Source organism: Calonectris borealis, chromosome 1, assembly GCF_964195595.1.
Source record: "Calonectris borealis chromosome 1, bCalBor7.hap1.2, whole genome shotgun sequence".
Taxonomy (NCBI): domain Eukaryota; kingdom Metazoa; phylum Chordata; class Aves; order Procellariiformes; family Procellariidae; genus Calonectris; species Calonectris borealis.
The window spans coordinates 72,556,883-72,583,464 of NC_134312.1; the positions used below are offsets into that span (position 1 = coordinate 72,556,883).

General features: G+C 37.0%; 1 protein-coding gene across 1 annotated transcript in view; it reads left to right on the plus strand.

Moving 5' to 3' along the window:
- The window catches only part of PLEKHA5 (pleckstrin homology domain containing A5), a 171,666-nt gene that overhangs the window by 84,754 nt on the left and 60,330 nt on the right, over positions 1 to 26,582 (plus strand). The window contains exons 4-6 of the mRNA XM_075160173.1: positions 16,911 to 16,994; positions 17,973 to 18,093; positions 24,479 to 24,583. Of these exons, the coding sequence (XP_075016274.1) occupies positions 16,911 to 16,994; positions 17,973 to 18,093; positions 24,479 to 24,583 (310 nt within the window). The remainder of the gene's footprint in view (positions 1 to 16,910; positions 16,995 to 17,972; positions 18,094 to 24,478; positions 24,584 to 26,582) is intronic.

Below are 26,582 nucleotides of genomic sequence, written 5' to 3' on the forward strand. Positions count from 1 at the left end.
TTGTCACATAATTGCTAATATGAAACTTTCTGGTTTTGTTGGTTAACTGAATAGAGCCATAGTTAGTTTGAGTTAGTGTGGTGATGGCTGGAATTTTCCAGTTACTTTTTCCTACCTATAGGAGTAACAGTCTTGCTCATAAGTTTCCCATTCTCTTGCAGGATTAGTTTTTTTAAAGGAGAAAAGGATACAGTTTAAATATGAGCAAGCGTTTTTTAAACGTTAAAGTACTTAAAGAATATCTTGATTGAAATGTGTGGCTACCTAATATAAGCTAAAAGAGGAATATATTGATGTATTTAAAGGTATATGTCACCAAGCCAAGTGATTGAAAGAAACTTCTGGCTTTGCTTCTAAGCTGAGCCAGTTGTATTGGTGCTGTGCCTATTTTATTGGGGAAGAGGGGGGTGGGGAGAAGGGGTTAAATATGTTTCTTCTAGTATTGAAACTCCTATTTTATCTAAATAATATGACCCCTAAAGGAACATAAACTGTGAACATTCAGTGTGATCTGTATTTTACCTTATCTGGCTTTAGAAACAAATTTCCTTCATGAAAAGAGTGAAAGCTATCATTCTGCCAGAAGTTTTCAAAAGCTTCAAGTGTGGTGTTTATTTTGGGGGGTGGAGAGAGGAAGCAGCGAATTTCTGATTTCACCTGAGCAGTAAAATAGTTTAGAGCAATGATCATTGAACAAATTCTTTAACTCAAAATACCTTCTGCCTAATGAGGAAAAGTATGAACAACATTGATGGCAAGGCATTACCACTTGTTCACACTTGCTTTTGGTGAAGGTGATGAATTTATTGCTTGGCCTTAACATTTTATTTGATTTGCCTCATACATTGATCTGTTTGCATCTTCTAGAATGTTCTTTTTTTGCAAAATACTGAAAACGCAAACCATGTTTGCTTCTGTAAAATACATCCTATGGGATCAAACTTAGCATTAAATCATTAAAAACTTAGTTATGTAGCAATGCCAATCATTTTCAGGGTTGGAACTATCCAAGTAAAAGAGAAAATAAATTTTATCTGAAGTTGATCTACCAATATATATTTTGACTTGTGCATTTTCTGTTCCTTTAAAATGCATTAAGTAGGTTGGATTGTTTGATTTGGATGTGTTTTGCCTCAGTTATTACCAGGGAAAGGGCATGAAGAGGGAGGAGACCATCGCAAGCTTTTTTACTGACTTGTCATTGGCAGAGCATTTTCAGACCCTGCCCGAGGCAGCCAGGGAACAGGAGCAAATTGAGTGTTAGCGCACCCTGCAGTCAATGGACATCTGGAAACTTCCCAGCCTAAGGCAATAATACGGCCAAACTCCCTACATTCATACTCCATGGAAGAGTTATTCAAGAGTTATTCACTCCATTCAAGTGGCATTTTGTTTTCAGCATGCGAGACTTACTTTTGTGCGCATTTTTCATGTGGAATGAGAAATCGCTGGTGAATTGCCTTTTTTTGTTTGGTTGGGGGTTTTTTGTTTCCCCTCAACCTTCCACTGTTAAAATTCCTGACCCTTGCTTTATGAGACTCAAATGCGATAGAAAGAGAATTAATAATATTCACAAATAGTAGTTAATTCTACCCAATGCAGACCTGGGTTATGGAGTTGCTGTCTTTAAAGTTGGTGTTGCTTTGTGATTTCTCGATTCTTATTGAATGGTCAGTCCTGAACACGATACAGAAGGATTTTCAAAGGTTGTGTCTTCAAACGACTTTTTTATTGTAATGTCCACCATTACAGAGTAACACTATTGTACATACAGCTCTAGACAGTAGCCAGTTTTAGAGATTTCATTGCTATGTTGATCAGAGCAGGCATACACAATAAAAGGCTGCTAAGGAGCTAGTGCTGGTCTGTGATACCTGTTCTGTGATCTACACTGTGCCTGAATCTGTAGTGGACACCAGGAATCTAGGTTTAAAGCAAACAAACAAACAAGTGAACAATGCTCTTTTCTGCCAGGAAGGACCAGGGGTCTTTTTAGTGCAACATCTAGTTTAGTTTTTTTTTTTTTCTTTGTAACAATGATAAAGTATTGTGCTGGCCATAAATATATTTCAAAACCCCCACACTTCATAGCTAGAGAAGGGGGTACACCCATATAGAGGCTGGATACCCATAAAGAATGCTAGGAAATTGTGGATACCGGAAGAAAACCATTCTGAAACAATTTAATATCAGAAGGTACACGACATGCAGAACTTACTGAGTAGCTGGAGATCTATAAAAATTCTGCATAGCATAATTGCTTTATAGATCTGGAATATCTCTAAAATTGCTGATTCTGGAAACATTCTATAAGGTGAGAGATACTGTAAAAGCATCTTTTTTTACAAATACTCTGTTTTATAGTCTTGAAATGTAGCCTAAAATCTGCTTTTCTGATAGAATGTGTAATCCAGAAAGAAAAAAATGAGGGAAGGAGTCGTCACTTCTGAGTTTCGTATGAAAAATCACTGCCTCGCAAATCTCTTCCTTATGTTCATGTTTTCTAGTGGTAAAAGGAGAAATGGGTAATACTCCATATGGTAAACTGCAGTTAATTTATCTTCTTGGATATGACTTTACTAGTCCTTTTAAAATTCTTTCTAAAGCCAGATTCAACATAAGAAGAACTTAAACAAGTTCCTAAAGAAGTTGATAGAAGATAGTGCTCCCACCCGATACAGAGGGTGGTATTGGATATTCTTTGTAATTTAAAAATTCCATTGAAATGACTTTGACATTGTGTGATGTCTGCCATCCAAGTGTCCCCTTGTCCCTGACCTCTTGCTCTGACACAAATGAAACAAACTGATTTGTCATTTCTATATGAGGTGTTTCTTTATGAAATGAGTCTTCACCAGGATTTTGTTCATTACCATATAGTTACACTCTTAAAAATGTCTGGTACAGATGAACTGCTCTGATATTAAAAACACTTTTGCCAGCTTGAGGCTGAGGATGTCGTTACACCAATGCAATAGTCAGCTTTGTCAGAAAGGCCGGTTCCATCTCCTGTCGCTGCACCCTGTGCTGTGAGCCTGCAGGAAGGTTGGTGCCATGAAAAACTATTCATTTTCAGTTGCGTGAACTGGATCACCGCATGGCTCCTTGAGCACTGGTGCTAGCACAAGAGCAAAAGGCGGAGTGGGCTTGTCGTTCTAGAGCAGCTAGCCATTTTCTCAAAGCAGTTGTAAGAGTGAAGCCCCAAGACCTGGCTTTACGCAGAAGTCATGGACCTGCACACAGAGCATACCTGCACAGATGACAGCTGTGGCCTCGCTTGTTCGGGTGGGCCAGGCATATGCATTTCCAATGCAACAGCCGTGTATGTACCTGCCTTATTGTGGCACTGAAGCTGAAGCCTGTGCTGCTTCTATCCCGGTTGCAGGTTGTGCGCTGTATTTTGTGTGCAGCATCAAAATACTTCAGTGTTACAGCTGCCCCTGCATTATAGTAATTTCAGTGGTCTGTGGCAGGTGTATGAATGTGTGCGCTTCACATCAGAAAATTCTAGCTGTTGGGATTAAAACTCAAGAAGTCGTCATCGATGCTGTTAGAATTGTATTACTCAATATGTGAGAGCACAGCCCACCAGAGTTGGCCAAAGATGGCTTGCGTGTAGACTTTGAATGGCATGCCATAATTCCAGCAGCTTGCAGTCTCACAACAGCTTGAAAAAACCACCTGTGAAAGAAAACAGCTCCCAGCTTCTGGCTGTCACTGAGGTATGAATTTAATGCAAGAAAATGCTGGCAAGGTCATCAGAGGCATCATGTCTGTTCAAGAGGAGGTATTGTCCTGGAGTTTTTTCTACTGCTGCAGTTAACCTATGATTGTAATCGGACGAGACAACCTGGTGTGCGGTTTTCTGAAGGGGTATGTGTTGCTGGGTCAGCAGTAGTTTTTGATAAAAATTAAGTGTTATTTAAGTTGTAGTGTGGGATAAGGATACAGTTGTGAGGGTCAGGATGTAAAACTAAGAGACTGAATTATAGTATTTTTTTGCTGTGTATGTTTCCTGCATAGCCGTCAAATCTGCTGACAGTTCATTTTGTAAATAAACTGTAGTTGTTCCTTTGCATTTATGAAAGAAATGGATAATGCAGAACAATCTGTGTAGGTGTTAAAACTGAAGATGTGAAAATACAAGGGGAGGCAGCCAAGAAATACTTTTGTCAAATGGAAATTTCCAAACTTCTAGAGCCAATGGTTTGATTATACGAGACCAGCAGGCATCAAAGTGATTGACAATCTGCATATAAGCACTGGGTGGTAGATGTAAACTCTTGATCAGATGGGGTGCTAAAATTTCATCTGGTAAATTGAATAATGATATAGCCTACTACCTAAATGACCTTGTTCTTATGGCACTTATTTTGGCCAATTCACCTTTTAAAACTCCTGACTGTATTCATTAAAACACATTCTAAAAAGTAAAATTTTTTTTCAATGTAGTGCAGCCATTTCCTAAAAGAAAATACTTTAAATAGTTCATTTTTGTTTACCCATCATACAGATTTTTTTCTTTATTTAAAAAGGCCAAATTGCTTTAATCTGCAGAGAAAGCGAATTGTAGTTACTCTTCATCTTTTCCACTTCCTTACCTAATAATGAGTAACAGTGTTGCTGAAGTTGTCATAACTTGTTGCTACTACTTCAGCAGTCTGTCTAAATTGTGGTGTTCATTTATTTAATAAGAAACTTAGCTGAGAAACTGAGATGGGGAAAAAGTAGCTAAAACACTAGGTAAAGGAAATAGTACTTAATCTTGTGTTCAGGTTGACTTGCTTCTTGCTTTTTTTGCTATTTGTAGGTAGGCTGGTTCTAAAATCAATGGATTTTATCATAATAATTTTTACTGTGAATAATCTTTCCATGGAAGTATCCTTTTAACTGCTTTTTCTTCTTCGTATTCTTTTTTAACTAAGTTGGCATTTTTTAGATCATTTGAGGGAAGATGTTTGGACGATATAAAAGATTCTACACAGCTAGGAATCTTAAGTATCAGACGACGACATTGGATAACAGTTCCATAATGTTACTAACTTTTTCTGTGTGCATTCTGAACTAACAGAAAGATACTCCAATACCTGGGGCTCCTGCCAGTTGTGATGATGCCTATAATAATAGATCAAGAGAAAGCAAACCAAAACTGTATTTGAAAGAGGGTTCTTTATTTTGCATTTTTTTATGTGAAGCTGACTAATCACCTGTTACCTAAGCGTGGACATTTTCCTTTAGACTACTGCCTCTAAATGCTCCCACTCTTCCATTTTGTGTCTGGTAACAGAGGGCGGGCGCCGATCTCCAGTTCCCAGCCGTAATTTGGCTCTGCCTGTTTCCATGGCATATTTCTCAGCCCTTTTCTTGTTGCATAAAACTGGGCTTCCATTGCTTTTTGATCATAGGCAAGAAAGCAAGGAATTAATGCTGTAGACTAACAGCATTAAATAGCATGGAAGGTAGATGCAACACTGTAAAGGGCTGTTTTTGCTAATTGCTGACAGGTATTCTTAGCACCAACAATTAGGCGTCACTTAAATCTGACAATCAGAGTTAAACTCGCCATAGGAGCATAAGAGCCGTCGCTGTAGATCAGACGGTGGGTCCATCTGGCCTGGCATTCTCTCCCTGGTAAGGGCTTGTGCCGATGTTGAAGACAGAGGTGTGAGAGGAATTAATACCATGTCGAAGTGTGATACTCTTTGGGGTTTTTTTTGTGGATAATATTATAATGGTGTTTTTTCTGAAAAGCAGTATTTGCTGAAGTGTTGAGGCCTGCCTGATTTTTAGAAATACTCGAAGCTAACAAGATGAATAGTAGGGAATGAGGAATTTAAAACCAGAGAAAAGAGAGGAAGTGTGGCCTCTTTGTAGTTAGATCGGTTCTCAAGGTTTCCCACAAGCCTCATTGGCATCCACACCTCTAGATTAAAAGATGTTATACCTCCCCCAGGATCTTTAATCTGAAATATGAGCAAATGAACATTAAGTGTAAACATGAACATTAAGCGTGGATGTTTCAAGAAAACAATGTAATTTTTTTAAAAGGATGTGAGTGTGCAAAGAAAATCCTGAGATAATTTCTGATCCACTTGTGATTTCAAACAAATCCCAAACCAATTTTATTTGTTGCCAACGTTTCAGTCTTTTGGAGCCTTCCAAAGCAACTTGCTGCTATTCTTCTGAAGCAACAATATTATTATGTTTCTGAAACGATCAGCTCCTGAAGCTGAACCTGAATGGACTGAAAGAAACAAGAGAGCTGAGCGAGGCTGAGCTGCGCCCTCGGACCTTGGAGATGACAGCTGATATGTTCAGCGTTCCAGTTCAGTGCCACGCTTTATACCCCGTGTGTCTCTGTACTTGAACTTTACGTCATAAGCAATGAATATTTTTAATAGAGTTTGTACTCTTTTGTCTGAGATGAATGCAGGCCCACACATGGTGTAAGCTTCAATTAATTATCCTCTGGGGTCTGGTGCACATATTTGCATATGCTCTATCAGTGGACCACCAAGATTATTCAATTAAATCCTTACAATGACTTTAAGAAGGCCAGTGATTAAAGCGTTAGTGATGACTGTTCATTTATAAAATAATTATTTTTATGAATTTCAGTGTCTACCCTTATTTCTTGCAGAATAGGATCTATTGTGAGGGAAAGCCTGAAATACAGGATGTGTCTGAACTGGTACCACAGTTAAAACTGATACACAAGTGGATGCACCAACATTTCAGCTGCTTTCTTCTGTCAGATTGTTAAAAGAAATATTTCTAAGCACTTCTGGATGATAATGTATTTACTTTGCAGAAGCTTGCCAGACCATTTTCCTCTCTCAGCAGACTGAGGAAGTGTCTAGTTATGACCTAGTATGTTCTGATATAAGTGCTTGATAAGCATGGCTTTCTTTTAAAAGTTCTACTGAGTTATTAATAGAAGTGTGTTGTTATTTAATAAAAATAGCTGTTTACTAAATATGTGATTGTGGAAGTATGCCAACACCTAAGGCATTGGGGGAGTGATCAAGAAATCATGGAAGTCATGTAGCGATCTGAAGACAGTGTTATGTTGTTACACTTCTGTGTTACCTTGCCTAAGATGATAAAGGGATTTGCTTCATAGACAGCTAATACTGTGAGATTCACACAGTCTTAAAAAAAGAAAAAAAAACAAAAACAAAAAACAGAGTAATCATAAATAATACCAGTTGGGATAAAGGAAAGATATCTGTAGAAATCTGGCTGAAGGTAGAAAAGTTTTAGGAGAAATAAGGTATTTAACTACTTCTGTTAATGCAGATTTTGATCCTGATGTGCTTAGCTAGATTTGCAAAGCCACACTGTGTCTCTTGAAAGTCTTCTGTTGAATTTGAAGTAGTCATTTACTGAAATTATATAATTTTTTAATATTTTTTTATATATATATATATGTTGCATTTGTAACTCGATAGAATTAAGCAGCTTTACTTCTTTGCAATTCTATAGCAGGAGTTTAATTGAACAATTGACTTGTGCTGTAACTCCTGCAATTATTCTTTAAAGGCTGTCACTGCTTCAAGTAGTTTGAGACTAAACTAAACAAGATTCTGAGTTATATGACACAAGAGTAAAAAAAAAAACTAAGCAAGTCATATCTTTTAACAAACCAGCAAGCAGTCTTGAGTGAAGATAATTGACAGCTGAGGTCTAAGGAGACCAACAATGGAAGCAAAGTGGAATGTGAATTTTGAGAGAATGAGAATCCACAAAATTGAGGTTATTTCAGTAATAGGTAATTGTATGCCATTATTGAAGAGTGGAAAGTAGGGAGAGGAAGAAGGTATGACAGTGAAAGCATTGAAATCGTTGCACAAAAAGAGTGGAAAGTTGGGGAAGGAACTACATGCAGAGTTAATCATTGTTAACTGGGAGAGAGGAACAGCCAGAGACAAGGCTTATAAGTGCTAAATATTGAAAATGGAAGCGTCATGCAGTAGATGATGAACATATATTCATACTGTGTTCTTTTGTCTACACCTTAAGCAAAAAAAAACCCCAAAACCAAAACAACATCCAAACCCCACACAATATGGTGAAAACTGAGATGAAAAGAAATTTGATACATAATATATGTGGGGCAAAACAGATCAGTAGTAAGGGAACGATAAATAGGGGGCAACTACTAAATTTACAATTTAGCAATTTACTAAATACCTAGATTTTTGTGAGGGGGAATTACTGGCTGTTCTGAAACGCTTGTTCTGTATCAAAAAACTGAGGTGAGTAAGCGCTTGTAGGATTTATTGCTCTTGTTAGCAAATGCACAACAGTTTCTGAATGAAACCCAAAGTTTTCTTTTTTTCTGTGTCCTCTGATTACCGAATCCATTGAGATCTCTTTTGAACTTAAAGTGGAGAAGTGGATTGAGTGACAGGACAGTCAAGGTTGTCTGTGCTTGAGAGGTGTAGAGAAGTGACAGTGATGCAGGCTCTTCAAGCTGAATGGAAATGAAGACATTGCAGCACAGCTTTGACTTTTTTCAGGGTATGCTAACTGGAGACATCTTGAGCTCTTGAAACCATGTGAGCTTGCAAAGAAGTCTGACCCAAGTCAGACTTCAGTTGAAAATACTTTTGACAGCGAGATTGGTTTTTTGCATAGACCATATATTAATGTAGTTTAAAATACATATACACATATGTAGATATTAAGCTGCTTAATTTGTCTGCATTCACTTTTCCTATAGTTATTTTTAGCAGTTCTTTTTGAAAACATAGTTATTGAAAAACATGTAAAGATTGGTAAAAGGAACTGTTATGTGTAGGTTTCTCTTGCAAAATGTCTCTAGATTTCATACAGTGAAATGGAAGCATAAGTCAAAACTGCCTTTTGAGTTCGTACTTCTGTTTCTAACACTTGCTTAAGAGTACATTTCACTTATGCTTCTAACACTGTAATAAATCACGAAGGCCAGAACTGCAGAACTGAGCTTAGTGGTATGTGTTGGAGATAATTTTCTGTCTAGTGAGCTTTGAAAACATTTAAAGTTGGTATGCAGCTATCAAAGCATTTGCTAAAAGTTTTTACTGAAATTGATGGTTAGAGTTGTGGAGGGTGACTAAGAGAACTGAATTCTCTCTAATTTACTTGGTGTGATTAATTGCTCCGAGTAGCGTGGTACAATCGTGATCATGCACGCCTAAGTGCGTTTGTCCCTTGTACATTCAAGTGAGGTTTGTTTCTGGTTCTGAAAACCTTTAACATCGTACATGTAAGAAAATTTCCATTAATGGTTCCTAATTAACTCATCTTAATGAAATGCAACAATTTATTAGCCTGCTAATCTGAGTGATCTAGCTTCAGAGCAAAGAGAGCTTGTTCTTTGTATCGGAACAGCTATTGACTGTGGCTTTTTGTTGCCCTCTCCACAAGTTAGCTTTTACTTCTTCCATCCCCTCTACCTCTTCAGGAGAGGCTGCAGCATCCCTCCTGCATTGGGGAAGCAAGCTTTTCGGCAGCATTAGCCGATCAGACATCTGCTGTCAGTCTTCAAAAGGAAGAGGCAGTAGCAGCCAGATTGGAGCATCCAGTGCTGCTTCTGGTCCACAAGCCACCTGCTGAACCATGCTACTCCAAATCCCATTTTTCTTTAGAAAACAGATTGTGGGTTTTCACTGCATAATTGTTATGGTACTCTAGTTCTTGGAAGCTTTCCAGGTAGTTAACCATTAAAGGATGCTTGGATTTCAACTATCAAATCTGAGGCTTACCGATAGTTCTGCCTTCTAACACCCACCTCACTACTTTCTCAAACTTATCTCAAACAGCAAACGATATATTAGTCATTTTTACTACAGACTAATACTTACAGAATTGAAAATTTTCTTCATCTGCAGTGCTATTTTCAAAGTACTATGTTAGACACTGTGCCCATGGCTTAAAATGTATGTAGTGAAATATTAGATAAATGGCAAGTGCATATCACAAATTGCCACACTTCTGTTTAAAGGTGTGTGGCTTTTGTGGCCTTTACCCAAGTCTCAGTATCTTACAAATTCCCAAATATGTTATCTACGGAGTGAAAGACACCCTCCCACAAAGTTTTGGGAAACTGAAAACAATAACCCTTTCTTTTTCTGAAAATGCAGTGCTTGGTTAGAAAGAACAGTTACTTATTGAAAGCTTCTCAATCTGTAATACGGTATATGCTATTTTAGAAAGTATTTCATCCTAGCATTTTGAGAGAGTTTTTAATATTTGCACTTAATTACATAAACTTACAGTTTTACATTGGAAGTATGTCATGAAAGCATGTTAATCATATTTGCTCAACTAAGAAAAGGCTTTGTTTTTACATAAATATTTTCATTGGAATATAAATCTAGTTTAAGAATGGTCCCATTGAAAGAAAGGTTTACAATTTCAGGGCAGTACTGCTTAATCTTTTGGAAAATAAATATCAATAATAATTGAAAAGCTGGAGTACAGTCAGCTATAGAGAAATGTCCAGATGCTTTTTCATTACAGCAGCAGCAAGGATACAAAAACTCCCATAACTGAGGGCTTAAAAGGAAAGCCTACAGAACTGACATGTTGCCTGAAAAAATAAACTCAGAGTAGACCAAAAAAATGGTTGCAGCAGCGACTATAGTTTAGGTGTTACATTGTCTGCCAAGAAAATTAGTAGAATTTTGTATGCACCTTCCCAAGTGTGTGCACGCACAAAGGATTGTAAACACTGCCCTTAGCAGCATATGTGATGTTACACAGGTCTGTCAGCATTTTGCTTTGAAACTTGCTGTCTCTTTACACCCTCTTTTGTTCAGACTCCCTGATGTTAAGTTACCATACTCATATGTTTTCCAGTGGAGCCATGCAGCCTGGTTTCCAAAGTTTGATGTTTAAAAAGCTTAATTGAAAAAAGGCTCGTAATTCTAGGGTATGATAGCACTGACAAAAAAGCGCTTGCATTTGCTATTTACTGTACAATGTGGCATTACAGATTTAGTAAAATAGAAGAGTTGGTACAGCCACAGACCACATCCTTGCTAACAGTTGTGTAGGGACTGCATTTACTTAAATTTTTTCCAAATTCAGACAACTTTTTGTTAGATAACCATAAGTTACTGCATTTATTTCAATTAGAAATGAGACATTCTTACACTAGAAAGCAAGCACACGAGGTAAAAATTGCTGATGTGAATTTTTTTTTTTTTCCCCTGGAATGAAATGCTTCACAGAAGCAGAATAAAGCTGGCCTAGACTTGTCTTATGTTTGTCTCCAGTTGAACCTTGCCTTTAAATGTCAGTGCAAAAATTTAGCATTAATGTAGAGAGGATGACTTTATTGCTCTGGTAATTTTGGTCATCTTACCTTATCTGTAATCTTTTAAAGTATTTTGTCATGAAGCAGGTATGAAAAATGCATAAAGCTGCTTCTCATAAGAAATATCTTTACGTACTCTGAGTATATTTGTGATATATAGGGATCGCATGTTTGCATAATAGAGATTAGATTGTCAGACTGACTCTTATCTAAGATGAAGAATAAATGTTAGGAGGCAGATACTTGGTGTAGCATTCTTCTGAAATGTGTTCTTCAGTGTTCACTTGTCAAAAGGAACAGTCTTTCTAAATTAAAGATACAGAGGCCTGTTGAAAGTTGTGTCCTGGTTTAAGATTTTGTTTGTATTCTTTCAGTGAAGTAGAACTCATCCTTTGCTTTGATGGTCATGTTGAGAATGAGCAAATGAGAAGGCCTTAGCATGTAGGAACACATAAATAAAGTCTACAAAGAAAGGGCATGAGAGCAGCTTTGAAGTGGCATCTAGTTTTAATTTTAGTGGGAGAAAACCAGATGTGTCTTTGGGACTTCTGGCCCAGGTCTTTTTTTTTTTTTTTTTTTTTTGAGAGAGAGAGAGAGGACAGGGAACTCAACCAAATCATACAATGAAGAGATCCCAAACCAACTGTACCCACCCTAGTACTTTGATCTTTCTTGCTACTTCTGAGTGAACTGCTCTGTTCCAGAGGAAAGATGGTCTAAACCCTTCATTTTTAATTGTGTGCATCCTCCTGTACAACTGGATTACATATCTGTCTTTTTTCCCTTCCAACTGCTATTATCTGAGTTTATTCCCTATCCAAAAAATCCTGGTACTCTTAAAGATGATAGCAATTTCAAAATGGCAAAACTTGACAGAATTTTGAATTTGCTGATTTTGCGGTGGTGTGTGTTAGAACAAAATATTGGTATGCAGCATTTTTGGGTCAGCAGTCCTGTAAAACACAAGGTAGAACAAGAACAAACAATCCTGCTTGTGTAGAACTTCTGTTGGCAAGCACTGCTCCTGGAATTATGCATTCTGTTGCTACTTAAAAATAAAATAATATATTTGAATGATGTATTTGAGGGCTTTTTTTTTAGTAGTCCTTGAATCACATTTGGCCATCAAAAGGATTGCTGTTGACTGTATATTTAGTGAGTAGACTAAAACTACACAACAAGGTTTTTTGAACATGTCTAGAAAATAAGTAAAATAATCATGTCTTCTAAAGAGATTAAGGATCTCAAGGGATGGAAAGGAGAAAGAGAGTAGATAAGAAGGCAAACAACATGAGTCAAATTCAAGGTCACTGTCAACTTCCAACCTGAACAAGATAAATCCTTTTGCTCTGAGGGCTTGTGCATGTGCCAAAGCTAAGCTACCTGCTAAATGATGCCAAAGCTTGCAGTGTTCAGAGGAAAGGATTGGGAAGGAGAAGTTTAAAAATTCTGGAGAAAAGAGGTCAAGTTAAGTTGGTGCTTTTAAGTTGGTATCAGTTGTCTTGCACCGAGATAGCTAAAAATGGAACTTGTCCCTGCGTGAGCTATTTTGGTGTGGTTACGATTTTGTGTTGTGGGGTTTTTTATTTGTTGTTCGTTTGTTTTGGTTTGGTTTTGATCCTTTTATAGCAGGTCATTGTCCCAGGCCACTACTGGAAGCAAAAACCGAATATTATCTTGATACATGCAAGAACTATGCTTTATTTTGGATTGAAATGCTTCTCTCTCATGTCATCTTAGTCAGCTGTGTCGATTTCTGGAGCCCAACACATCCCAGTAGCAAATATTAATGAGGAATAGTTTGTGCCACGTACTGAGTCTGGAGAGTATGCTCATGAATACTAATAAAATACACAGGGATTTTTTTTCTGTCTTTGGCTCTAGTGTTTAGCATGCCGTTAATACAACCTAACTATGGATGCTAAAATAGTAAGGGTCAGTTATATCCTTCAGAATAAGTGTAACAGTGTGTGTGTGTGTAGTTACCCTGTGTTCTCAAAACATGTTGATAGGAAAAATTGATTGGGGAGAGAAGGAAGAGGAGCGTTGTTTCCATATACCTCTTGGAGGCTGTATCTCTGCGTAAGCAAAAAGTTAACACACTGGCTTCTAGCTGCCTGTGTCAAAATGAATCACTCTTTACCACATAATAAAAGTACAGACACATAAATATGCAGAGTTGAAACTCTGAATATACAAACACTGGAGTTTGTATAAAATTGAAATTAGATTTCTCAGTAAAAAACCCCCAAACAACTTTTGGCCTATTTCCCCTGAGATTTATTGATGAGATATGTATTCTTATAGTGTAATATATGAAACACTAAGTGTGTGTGTGGATCCAGAAATTCATGGATAACTGAACAACTGTCTAAATCGGATATTGAAGATTGTGAATATCAAGTTGTAGCTCGGTTTTAATGAAACTCTCTGTAGTCTGCAAGATGGAGTTTAAAAAAAATGCCCTAACCTATTGTTATGTGGGAGGGTTATGATAATAATTATCAAGCTACTCTACACCTTACGCAAGTATTTTGAGGAGTCTTGTCAAAATATCAGCTAAATTAATGTCAGAAATGCAATAATTCAGAGTAATGAAAAAGTTTTCAAATGGAAGTATTTAAAATCTATTCATCCAGTTAGACATATTTACAGTCGCCATACTTCTTAGTTGTACAAGCTGAATTTCCAGTGTTCACTCATGAGATTTCACTTGCGTCTAAGCTGAAGAGAAAGAAAAGGTTGTTCTTCCTTTGCCTCACCTTTTGAGAAGGAAGTGACTATAAAGGTCTCCCAAATGCTAGAAAGAAATTATTGTATATTCCACAGGAGAATGTTTTATGTCCACAATATTTTTTTGCCTTTTTTATGTAATGTCAGCTACACCTCTGTACATCTCGACATCAGTGTGAGTAGTAAGGAAAACTGCATTTTGTCCAACACCGTTTTGATATTTTTGGAATGCTGACTTGATATATGACTCAAGCCTGAAACAAAATATGGTTTTGGTCAGAGCTTCCTCTCCCCTCTCATTTTCCTCCCCCTTCCTGCTTTCCCTCCTGGTTTCGTATGACCTCCCCTTTACAATCTTTGAGGGTGGCCTCTTCCTGTGTCAGTGTGAGCCGGGTGCACTCGTACAAAACACGGGATGTGCCTCCTCTGTAGCGGTCCTGAGTATTGATGGTCCTTGGGCAGAAGTCCTGATCCATTTATTTCTACGTTCCTGGATGTCAGCTGATAGCCAGCTGTCATGGTTTAATGTGAAGAAGATGGCAACATTTTGGCAAAGCTTGCGGAGTCCCAGCTTATCTCCATAATTTTTTTTTTCTTTCAGTTCGGTATGAGGGTTTCTGAAATGTCAGAGGGAACAAAAAGAAAGTTTTTGGAAGTGAAGAAAAAGAGGAGTCACAGAAAAACCTGGATGCTTCCTCAAGAATGTTTTGAATTTCAATTCTCTTCAGTCTGGGCCATTTTCACTTGAAAGGCATTGTAGGACCATGGCAGTTAGGAATGGCACAGACATACTCAGGTTGTCTCTGTTCTGTCCCCCCCTTGTAATGGATGCATTTCTGCAAGAGAAGCTTCTTTAGGAGCTAAACTTAGAATTCTGCTGAATTTAGTGTGAAGATAAAGTACCGGTGTTAGCTAGCTCATCAGTTAAGCTCCACAGCATCTCTATCCATTTAGGTATGAGTAGGTTTTTAAAATCCCAGTAAAGAAAGTGCAAAGAATTGAGCTATCTTCTAATCTTGTGCTTTAGGTTTATGCAGATTTATCCAACTATCCATTGACCATGAAAGTAGTGTGAATATCTTATTAGGCTTTTGTTTGGAGGTAACTTTTAATTAGTAATGCTCCGTAATTGCAAAATGTTATGATCCAAAGGAATTTTCAAGACACCTGGGGCATGTTAAGATGGTCTTGTTACGTCTAGGTTGTTTTAAGAAGCAGGAAGGGTAGAGAGCATAACATTTGTGAGATGAGCTGTGCTTCATAGTTTTGAAAGCGAAAAAGTTTAAATGAATAGGCAATAAAAGAAGTAGGTGTTAAGGATAAAGTGCCATTCAAAGCTTTTGTTGTTCTGCACCTCTTCTGCTATCTTGCAACTAAAGCGGTTTTGTCCAGGTTTGGTCTCTGTCCAGGAATATTTTTCAGGGCTGAACTTGTGATAAGAAAGGCATAGTATTGTGTAAGATACCTTACATGAAAAAGATTATCATCACATATTCTTTGCAAAAGTAAATACTATCAAATCGAATTACTTTCTTCGTGATTTACAGTGCTGATTTCAGATGCTGGTTTGTTTGCATTATATACTTTTTATGGTTATAAATGTTATTTAAAGTGTTAAAAACAGAAGAGGTGAGTTTATTTTGAAGCATGTGGGTTATATCCAAACAACGCGTCTGCATTATGTACTCATTGCCCTTTCTTGGTCTGATTTCTGCTTTTTAATCACTGAACGAGGTTTTAAATTTTGTCAGTGCACCTTTCCTGCTCTCTTTCCTACCTTTCGGGGCCAGAGAGTTCAGAGGGGGTTATTGCAGTTCAGCCACCCTTGCCTCCCGTCGTTGCGTAGCCTTGCTGCTGTGCCAGCCGCCAGCTCCACGCTCTCAGGTGTGCTCCCAGCATAACCGGTGCTGGCACCCTGCCGCTGGCGTGGAGGCTGGGGGTAGAAAAGCCCCGGCCTGCAGCAGCACAAGTTACAACTGTCAGCTGACTGACATATCTGGTAGGCAGTAAAGGCGATTCCTCCCCTTCTCTTCCTTCCCCTCTAGGGCCGGAGGGCTCAAGTCAAAACGTTTCCTTCTTGAGTGGCAGCAGCTGATAGTTGTTGAATTTTGGTAATTTCTTCCAAATTGTGGGAGCTGCTGTGATCTAGCAACACCTGCAGTTCAGGGGAACGAGGTGCTGCAAAGTGAGGGTTTTGTGCTGATGAGGGTGAAGCCCTCAGCCGGCAGGCTCCCTGCTGCCTGAAGGCACTCCCAAGCACAGCGCTGCAGGGGAGTAGCACTCCGAATTAAAAAGCCACCAGCAAAAGTAGAACTGTGATTGCGACGCATCACTCTGTTCCAATCACTGAATATTTATCTGGATTATCGGAAGATTTTAAACGAGTAACTTCACGTTCTAAGATAGAAGACAATTGTGTTTTCTGTACTGTTGTTTTATCCCTACAGAACAGTTTTTCGTGCCTTATGTTTAACTTGTCCCTGTCTAGCTGAAATTCTATTTATGAATATATAAAGACTAATACAAATAAATGTGACTATATAAATATATGTGAAGTGAATTATTGGTGATCATATATGAACTAGTTACACTCTTACTGCTCCAGTTTTTAAATTCAAAACCATGACCAACCCAGTGCAAATGTTTTCCATCTGTTTCCAGAGTATTCAAGAAAATTATTTAATACTTGCTATCCTTTTTGTTAGCTTATATATATATGTGTGTGGTTATACACATACATTGTTATATGTCGTAATGAAATATTGATAATCATTTTCACTGGGCTGATATACTTGATATACTGGATTTACACACTTGAGTTGGAAAATCAAAAAATTGTTGTCTAATAATTTTCCTTATCTCTTTTCCGCAGTCATAATGAACGAAAAGTAACCTGCAAACATCCAGTAACAGGACAGCCGTCACAGGACAACTGTATTTTTGTTGTGAATGAACAGTGAGTGGCATCCGTTTCAGTCTATAAACTACATGTTTTAAAACTTGTTAATATTGAAGTCAGATTCAGTGTTTGCTTATTGCAATATTTAATTTCTTTTTTCCAAGTCAGATTAGCATGTGTAAAGTTTTACTTGTTTAAATTATTTGAAAGTAATATTAAATATTTAATATTAACTTTTAAGATAAAAACCATACCCTAAATTAGTTATATGATAGAAATGCATCATGTTTATGGACTGTGTAAATTTCCACTTGTCACTTTACTTATTCTGTAGTGTTAGCAAACGACCTATATATTATATAATAATCCAATAAATTTCCAAAAAGGAATAAATTTTTTAATTAATTAGGGACAATCACGTGTCTTTAATCTATAAAAGATTTTTTTTTTGCCTGATAGTTCCTCCTCAATCGATTATTTTCTTGGCCAGTTGAGACACTTTCTGAATCGTTGGATAATGCTGTCCTTGCATTACTTTTGTAGAATACGTAACAATATGAGAAGGTATGCATGGAAGTCATACCTGACCTCAGGATTTTATATGTGGCTAGGTATTGGGTGTCCTACTCACCACCATTGCTGCGACACATTACACGGTGGCTAGAGTGAAAACCATCAGGACTGCAATATGTGAAATTTCACAAACATGCATATTCTCACTGAAGTGGGACAAAGCCATATGCAGGCTTTGGAGAGCATTTCTTCCCATTTCCATCTCATGTTCATACCTGTCTTTTTCCCTCCCACCAACTCCTTAAGCTAATAGAGAAACCCTATTTTAAAACAATGTCTTAAAATTCATCCATAATAGATTTAAGTTTAAAACACAGTGTAGGTAACTTTACAATGAAGTGTGAATTGCTTTCAAATTGGAAAAGTAGGACACAGGCTGTATTAGGCAATATCTAGGGGTGCTTTTTAATAGCAGTCTGCACACACAGCATGTTCTAGTGCTATTACATATTCTATTTTCAGGACTGCTGCAGCAATGACATCTGAAGAAAAGAAGGAGCGACCAGTAAGCATGATATGTGAAGCAACTAACTATAATCTGACATCAGATTATGCTGCTCATCCAATGAGCCCTGTGGGCAGAGTAAGTCTTTATGTTCAAATTAAATTAAAATTAAAATAATTCAGTTATTCCACAAGGTACTAGACAATGCTATATGTTAGTATTCCATTGAAAAAGAGAAACAAAGCATGTATCTTTTTCAGGGTACTCAACTCCTTTCATGTTTAATTTGGAAACTGAGGTGTCTGAAACAAATTATCACTGAAGCTGTAATTTTTATCAAGTATCTCAGATCTTATGACTTGCACATAAATTGTTTACAGAATCTGACCTTTCTAATCAGTGTGAACTAGCAAAATCTTGAGTGACTGATCAGACATCTGGGTAAGCATTGTTATGGAAATTGCTCGATCTCAAACAATTGCCTAGATTTCTCCAGGTAAAATAGAGAGAATTGTAACTGTGTGTAAGAATTAGTTACAAGAAAGATTGAAAGTGACCCTATGGTAAAATTAAAGGGCAGACAACATGATTTGCTGTCACTGGACCAGAACTAGAAGTCCTGGTTTCCTAGGAAAATTCCCGGGAAAAGTCCTGGAGATTTCTAGGTCACCTTAATTTGTGTTCCACTTTCTCCATTCACCCAGCTTCTCAGAAAGTTAAGGTAAGATGTTTATCGAGGTAATGGGTTCAATTATATCAACTTTAAGTTTATTGGATAAAGCTGATGAGGCTACTGCGTGCATTTTTTTCCATTTTTCTTGACAGCTTTCCTGACAGGAAAGTGCACTTGCTACAAAATTTAAAATTTCTTTAAGTTTGCTAGGACACCAAGATAACAACTTTGACAGCAATGACAGACAAGAGCCCTGCAATCTCTTCTACCCGGTAGTTAACATTTAAACAAGGAAAAAAAACCCATACTTTTGCTAGTCATTGTAAACTTTAACCCTGAGAAGTGCTTTTTGGCAGATTAATCCAGCCTGCAAGAGAAAAATAAACTTTGGAATGTATTTTAACTGAGCAAATTCCTTAATTTCAGAAACATGGATTGAATTTATTTTTCATGTGGTAGGAAACACTGTAAGTTTTCTTTAAGTGCATTTTTGAAACATTTTTTTTGTTGTTTTAAATGTCTCATTAGTCAGGCAGAATCCTGGACCTACATTAGAAAACTCTTATTTAATGAGAAAAGTGTCTTAATCTATCTGTGTTGCTGGGAAAAAAAAAGGAGTCACAGATGAATTATAAACACTTAGAAAATCCATAATTTCAATTTTCATATGATCATGTTTAAGTCCATGCAGGAAAGCCAATTTAAAACAAAACAAAAAAAACCCCACCAACAACCAGAAAAACCCAAGCCCAAACCCAGCTAAGCCCTAAAACAACCAACCAAGCAAAAAAACCCAAATAACCTATTGTTAGAGCTGTAATAGTGACATAGATCGCAATAGTTACACAGAAAATGACTTACAACAGAACTAGCTAGGAAGCGCTCTCAGGTTAAAGGTGGGAAATGAATTACAATTCAGGAGCATGTGTTTTACAAACATATTTTTCACACTCCTCTTTTAAAAGAGAAGTTTAAAATGCCCTTTAGCATGTTTGTCTCATAGTGTTCTAGAAGGAAATTGAGATTGCTATGGCCCAGTTATTGTAATTTCTTTACTTTCATTGATTAATGACACTTCAGCTTCCTGTGGAAATTATTGTATTTTGAAGAAACAGACTTTTGTTCTAGTTCTCATTCCTCCTGTCTGTTCTAGTTATTTAAATGCACTTAAAATATTAATATGATTAATGTGACTGTATGTGCAATTACTGTACATCAGTTTTCAGATGTAAATTTGTCTGTAGTACTGCCACACCACTTTAAAAGTTTTGTTTTCAGGAGGGGAATGCTTGCAAAGTAGAACCACAGTTAATATTAGTCAGCATTTTCTCGTGGTTATTTAAGGCTAATGAGTTGAATCGTTTTAAAAGATAACTATATAGAAATCACTCACTGGTTGTACCTGGATACAACGACTAATTTTCTTCTATGTTTTTATTGTTCATATTTCCCAACAGTAGAACCTGAAATTCTTAGCTGTCTTATCAACCTTTGAATATAATATGTAGAGGCTCTGTGTACTGCAGCACAATAAAAGAGAAGTAAAATATTGGTGAGGAAAGTAAATTACAGAGCAGAAGAATGCTTCATGTGGTTGCCACACCTATATTTTAGGTGTTTCTGTTTTCAGAGGTAACTCATGAACACACCTAATATTGGAAGGTAATGAGGAATGGAAGAAAAGTTTGTGGTACAACTAAAGTTTCAGACAATTGAGGGGTATAGAAATAACTTCTCCATTTCATTAATGTTAATTGATCCCAAATAGGCATGGAACACGGAGAAGTTTCTATTTTGTGGCAGAAAGACTCACTGGAGTCTAATGCTGCTGCTGTCTAGAGGCAGGCAAAAATCAGTCTCTCCCCAGTAAAAGTCTTATTTCTAATCCTCCCTTCCCACTATGTGCATGATGCTGGCCAAATAACACGCTACAGCTCTATAAAGTGCTGCTTTTTCCCTATTAGCTTTAAGTATATTTCTAAACTTGAAGCTACTAGCACAGATCTCTGACTGTGAAAAAGATCTGCGTAGGCTTGAGATTGCTAAAGAGATATATATTTCCACCTCTCTTCTTAGAATGAACAAGTTGTTTTTGTAGTTGTCTTCCTTTTTTTCCCCCCCCCGATGTTAAAATCACTACCAAGACAAATATGATTATATGTCCTGAAATGCATTCAGGGAATAAGCTTTTTTAGTGTGTAAAATCAGTCATATTACCAGTCACCCTCCACAGCTCATCTCCTCTACTTTTCATTGCTGTCCTGATTATCAGCAGAATAACGCTAACAATTTTCTCGCAGTAAGTGGAATGGAGCGTTAGCCCAGGACAGCTGCTGCAGAGCTCCTTGTGTCTCCATTACAGCTAGGATGTATCAAATTGTTTATAAATATTCATCAATTTATTTATAGATATTTCATATGGTCCTTAAGCCAGTCCAGCTTTCAATGGCTAGTTTAGGTGTAGCCATACATTTCTTCTCAGGATTCAGGTTAGCCAGAAATTCTGGAGTAATAGTCATGATATACAGTAGCAAACAGCATAGTAATCAGGAGCAATGGGAAGGACAATATTGGTGCTCATGACCGAACATCTGTACTGTGTTTTCATGATTTATATTAAGGCTAGTCCAGTAGTGCTCCTTGTGCATCTTACATTGTAGTCTTACCCAAAATAAATCCAGTTTGCTCTACTATGCAAACCAGAACACAGTAAGAGTGAATGATTGGGAGATTTGCTTCAAGGGCAACCTCCTGGTCTAAGCTAAAATGCTGAGGCAGAAACCTACTCAGCTCATGGAAAACTGCAACATTGGAAGGCACTGAAATTGCCTTCAAAATCCAGAAGGCAGCATCATGTTGGTTTGTGGTTTGGAAGATAATGTAAGCCTTGAAGACTGGAAACATATTTTTAAACAGAAGTTGAAAGTAACAAAGATTTAGATTTCCATTCTTTGAGTTCACATGCAGAAAATTTCCTTACAGCAAGGTTCTCAACCCACGTTTTTCAAATATAGACGCAATAATTTTAATGTTAATTAATTACTTTTATGCTAGTTCTGAAACTGGGGAAGAAGCCTCACATAAATTCTGGGTCCTCTACCAGCTAAGCGGAGAGAAGAGCAGCTTGCAGAGTGATGCAGTGTGCAGCCCCAACTACTGACTGATCTGTTGCCCAGAGTTCAAAACCCTGCCAGTGGTTGTTTTCTTCAGGTTTGGGAAAGAGTGAATATCACTGGCTTCTTTCTCAGTACTGGAGCTGTACAGGGTCCCCCCCATAGGTTCTGTTTTCAGAGGCATCACAGTTGCTGGGACCATTCCTTAGAAAGGGCCAGATGGTACCAGATGTGACTATAAGTTTGCTAGCTCTCTTACCTTCTACACCTTCCAGCAAGTGATTAGTAGTTGGACCCTACATTCACTGTCCTTTTTTTCTCTTTGCCTTCTCCAGAAGCTGGAGCTTCTGCAGTATGTCCTATATTTTTAGTGCTGTGGGGTAAAAAGTATTTGAACCCTTCAGTTCTTATTTTTTTTCCTTTCTTCCTGTTTCCCCAGTTTGAGGTATTAGATATGAGAGAATGTGCAATGATCAGGGATCCCAGACATAACAACAGGAGAAGGTGACCTAAAAAGTTTGAGAACTCATTATGAGTTTATATATACAGCTACGATATTTCAATATCCTAAAATACTCATTGTCTTGAGGCTGTGAAGAGTTTGTTGTGAAGAGTTATTCTCTTTATGCAGTGTGTGGTAAAATAATCACGAGTCATCTAAAGTGTTCTCTGTATTAACTAAAATTAGAAAGCACTTGTGATGCTCTGTTTAATTAATGGGAGTTTGTATTCACAGTTGATAAGATGTATAAGTAACCCATTAAAACTTTGTGAAATTGGAGTCAATATAGTTTGTTATCAGACCTGTCTAAGAGATACCTATCTATTTTATCTGAATTTGTTAGTAGACTTGACATTAGTAGTACTTGTTGGTTGTGTTTTCAGAAGCATCCTTAATGTGTTACTCATTGTACAGGCATAGGAAGTCTGGAACACACTGGTGAGGTTTTGAACCTTTAATACCTAATATTAGAGCAGGTATGAGAGTTATAAATTACTTCTGATCAAAATCTTGGCACAGCTCTTGTGTGGTATGCCAATATAGTAGCTGTACAGGTTAACTGAGATGGATGTAGAGTTAATTTTATAATTTGCTGAGGATTGTTATAGGTTCTCTGTATATTCCTTTTTTACAGCTGGATGTCATCGTTCTCTTGGCTTCTTACAAACCCTTGTCCATTTTGCACTAGTGGAATTTTTCAGATGAAAATGTGAAAGATTTTTACTTTTATATTTAATTAGGTTTTCAATTGCTTGCTCTATCTTGCTTTCCAAACAGAGTTGAGTCAAATTTCTGTATCTGCAAGGGAAATTAAAAGCACTCTTTTTTTTTTTTATATTCCCTCCTGATTCTTTCAAAAAAGAAATACAAAACAACCTTGTTTCATTGTGTTGTAGGCTTAAGACAAACACACATAGGTTTTGTAATGTTATTCTTTTTGGCTAAGCTATGTTCTGTTCTTCAGTTAATGGCATCGTTGACAAAAGCTGCACATCATTTTAAATTGCAGTTTTCAGTTTATGATTTGTAACCTACTGTGGAATTCTCTCTGAAGCATGTATAAAACCCAACTCAGTTCTGTGATGTGTGTTGAGAGAATTTCCACAGAGAAACGCCATACCCTAATTTGCAACAAAACCCGAGTGTTTGTTTAGCCTTCCTTCTTTAGGAACTTTGCATAACCTTGTGATTAGTCTCAATAGTACAGATGGGGAAGCTGAAGCACAGGATTATATTGTCTCAGTTCAAATGGTGGATTTGGAGCAGAGCCATGAGCACAGCTTAAAAAAATTATTTGAACTTCTTTTGCAGAGTGGGATACTTTGCTATATCACATCGCATGGTGTCTGAGGCACCAATTCTTACAGAATTTAAAACACAAGTAAACATTCAGCTCAGTTGCAGAACAAACTTTCTAAATGTAGGCTGAAAAGAATTAAATGTGAATTGGCAAAGCACTGCACGTTTCTTTATGCCTTTTCCAATTTCTTTTGGTTACTCAAGTAGAAGAATAAAATCTAAAATGGGTTATTTATCCTACTTCTCTTAATCATCTGTGATCGCTGCATAGCTGTAAGAGTGTAAAAGGTTTATGCAACAGCAGATATAAGTGCTGGAGTTTATGGGCAAAAGCTTTAAAGTAGGCCCTAGTGCAAGCACTGAGGTAAAATAATGACTATTCAAACCAGCCAAGAGATCATAGAGCAAAGGGTTTTTGAGGGGGGGAAGAAAGAATTAAAAAAAGTTAGTATAGGTTAGGAAAGGGGGGAGACTCAACAAGAAGCCTTTGAATTATATCTTGTTGAAATCTGAACAAGTTTTGATTTATTAGGCCAGTGTTGGAAGCAGGAAAGAGTAGAATTTTCTTGCCAGGTGATTTCGTAATTAATGATAGTTCTGCTAATTTTTACTTCTCTTTCTAAAGCTTGGTAGGCTTTCTACCTACCTTACAAGAAGGTCAGATATGTATTTCGTTGTTTTTTCTTGTTAAAAAAAAAAATTAAGTACTTGTCTTGGGATTTGTCTTTAAATTTTCTGCAGAGGAAAAAGAAAGAAATGCTGAAGCTAGCAGAACCAACATAATAATTATTTATCTAAAAAAGGAATACAGTTTGTATTCTGCAATCCTCCAGAGAAACATATATAAGAAAAAGATCTTAAAGAAAAGAAAATGTGTTACGATTTTTCAACAGATATTGATGTCATGTTTTCTTTAACCTATTCAATTCAATTTAGACATCACGATCTTCAAAGAAAGTTCATAATTTCGGAAAGAGATCAAACTCAATAAAGAGAAATCCTAATGCACCAGTTGTCAGACGTGGCTGGCTCTACAAACAGGTACTCTTCCCCTTTTCATCCCCTTCTTTTTTTTGATAAGGTGTATAATGTACAAAAGACAATCATTTGCATAAAATACAATGATAGCAATACCAGAGTGAAGCTATAAACTGTGAGGAACTGACACATGGTATTTTAATTAATTAACTACTTACTGGATAACATTCTGATACAAATGAGTAAGGGCATCAGACTAGTACAGAACATTGATATAATATATATACATATATCTCTCTAAAATACCCAAAGGGCTTGAAAAATCTAGGCAGATGTTGGAAGTAAATAGCTGAAAGAATTTCGGGCATGCTGAGATGATGGGACAAGGATGTATGGCCCAGCATATTATTTTTTTAAATTCTGGAGTTTCTTTTGTTAGGCTGTATCTCTTAATTTTTTTTTTTTTTAAGGAAGTAAATATTTTCAGTAACAAATTGGAAATCAAGCAATTTTTTCACATATGAAAAGAGAGAAGAATGCCTGTTTTCTTAACTCAGAGATGATAATCTTAAAACCAGAGATTATTTTAGGTTTTTCTATTGAATGTAAACTAATCTGAAGTATGTGCTCTTTAGTATTTAGCGACAGTGTACCCAGCCTGCTGTAGGTTTGCTACTCTGCAATACCAGACCACTTGCACTTTCTTGTTCTGCAGGAAATCAGAGTAGAGTAGTTTGATTAAAAAATTGAACAACAAAGCTGATTAGGCCATATTAGGAATATATTTTATAAATCCAGCAAGAACGCTGAAAGAACCTATCATTTAAACTCAGCTATGTATGTGTAGTTTTGAATCTACATTGTCATTTACTGTCCCTGCTCAGATCGACTGGTATGACCCACATAGCTTTCTGGATGCTGTTGATGAGTCAGTTTTTAAAAATTACAATCAGATAAAAAGATCTAGAAGTATCTGTTTAGTAGAAGATTTTTCCATGTTTAGAGACTCTTGTGGCCTCTACTTTCATGCAATGTTGAGAGTGAAAATTGTCATAAAGGTGAGAGATCTTTTTGCTTTGTTTTGGGGCTATTAAACTTTTTAGCTTGAAAAAAGGTCACAATATTTGTGAAGTAATGTTTTCTGAATTTTTTAATTAAATGAGACAATCAATTAACTTGATTGAAATATGAAGTCTGAATTATAGCACAGGTGGTTGTGCACATGAGTATTATGTAAATTGTTATTGCCATGCATGTGAGTATAAAAATCTTCCCCTATAAGAGTAGAAGCTTGCTGAAACTTTGCTGCCTACTTCTGAGTAAGTTAGATTCGGTGATGACCTGGTTTTTCATTCTGAGGTCCTTTATAGTGAGTTTTACATGTATGAAAAGATATGGTTATGTACCTGAACTAATTTACTGGAATGCTCTAAAGATTCTTGCTGTTTTATGTCTCTTTGATGTCAAACCATGGATATTCAGCATATAAAGTAGTACAAAGATATTGCTTTCCTAAAAATTATGCTCTTTGTTCATATTACCAAATACACCATTTTAGTGTACAATTGTATTATTTTACTAATGAAGAAACAGTAGCTGTATTTTAAGATCACAGAATCACAGAATTATGATGGTTGGAAGGGACCTCTTGATCATTTAGCACAAGTTCCCCTACTCTAGCAGGCTCAGCTGGAGCAGGTTGTCCAGGACTGTGTCCAGTCAGGTTTTGAATATCCTCACAGATGGAGACCGCACCACAACCTCTCCGGGCAACCTGTGCCAGTGTTTGATTACTCTCACAGTAAAAAAATTTACCTCTGCTCAGGTGGAATTTCATGTTTCTTAATTTGTGCCCATTGCCTCTTGTCCTGTCACTCAGAAGAGTTTGGCTCCATCTTCTTTACAGTCTTCCAGCAGGTATTTATACACGTTGATAAGATGCCCCCGAAGCTGCTCTTTCTCCAGACTGAACAGTCCCGGCTCTCTCAGTCTCTTATCATACGAAAGATGCTCCGATCCCTTAATCATCTTTGTGGCCCTTTGCTGGATTCACTCCAGTATG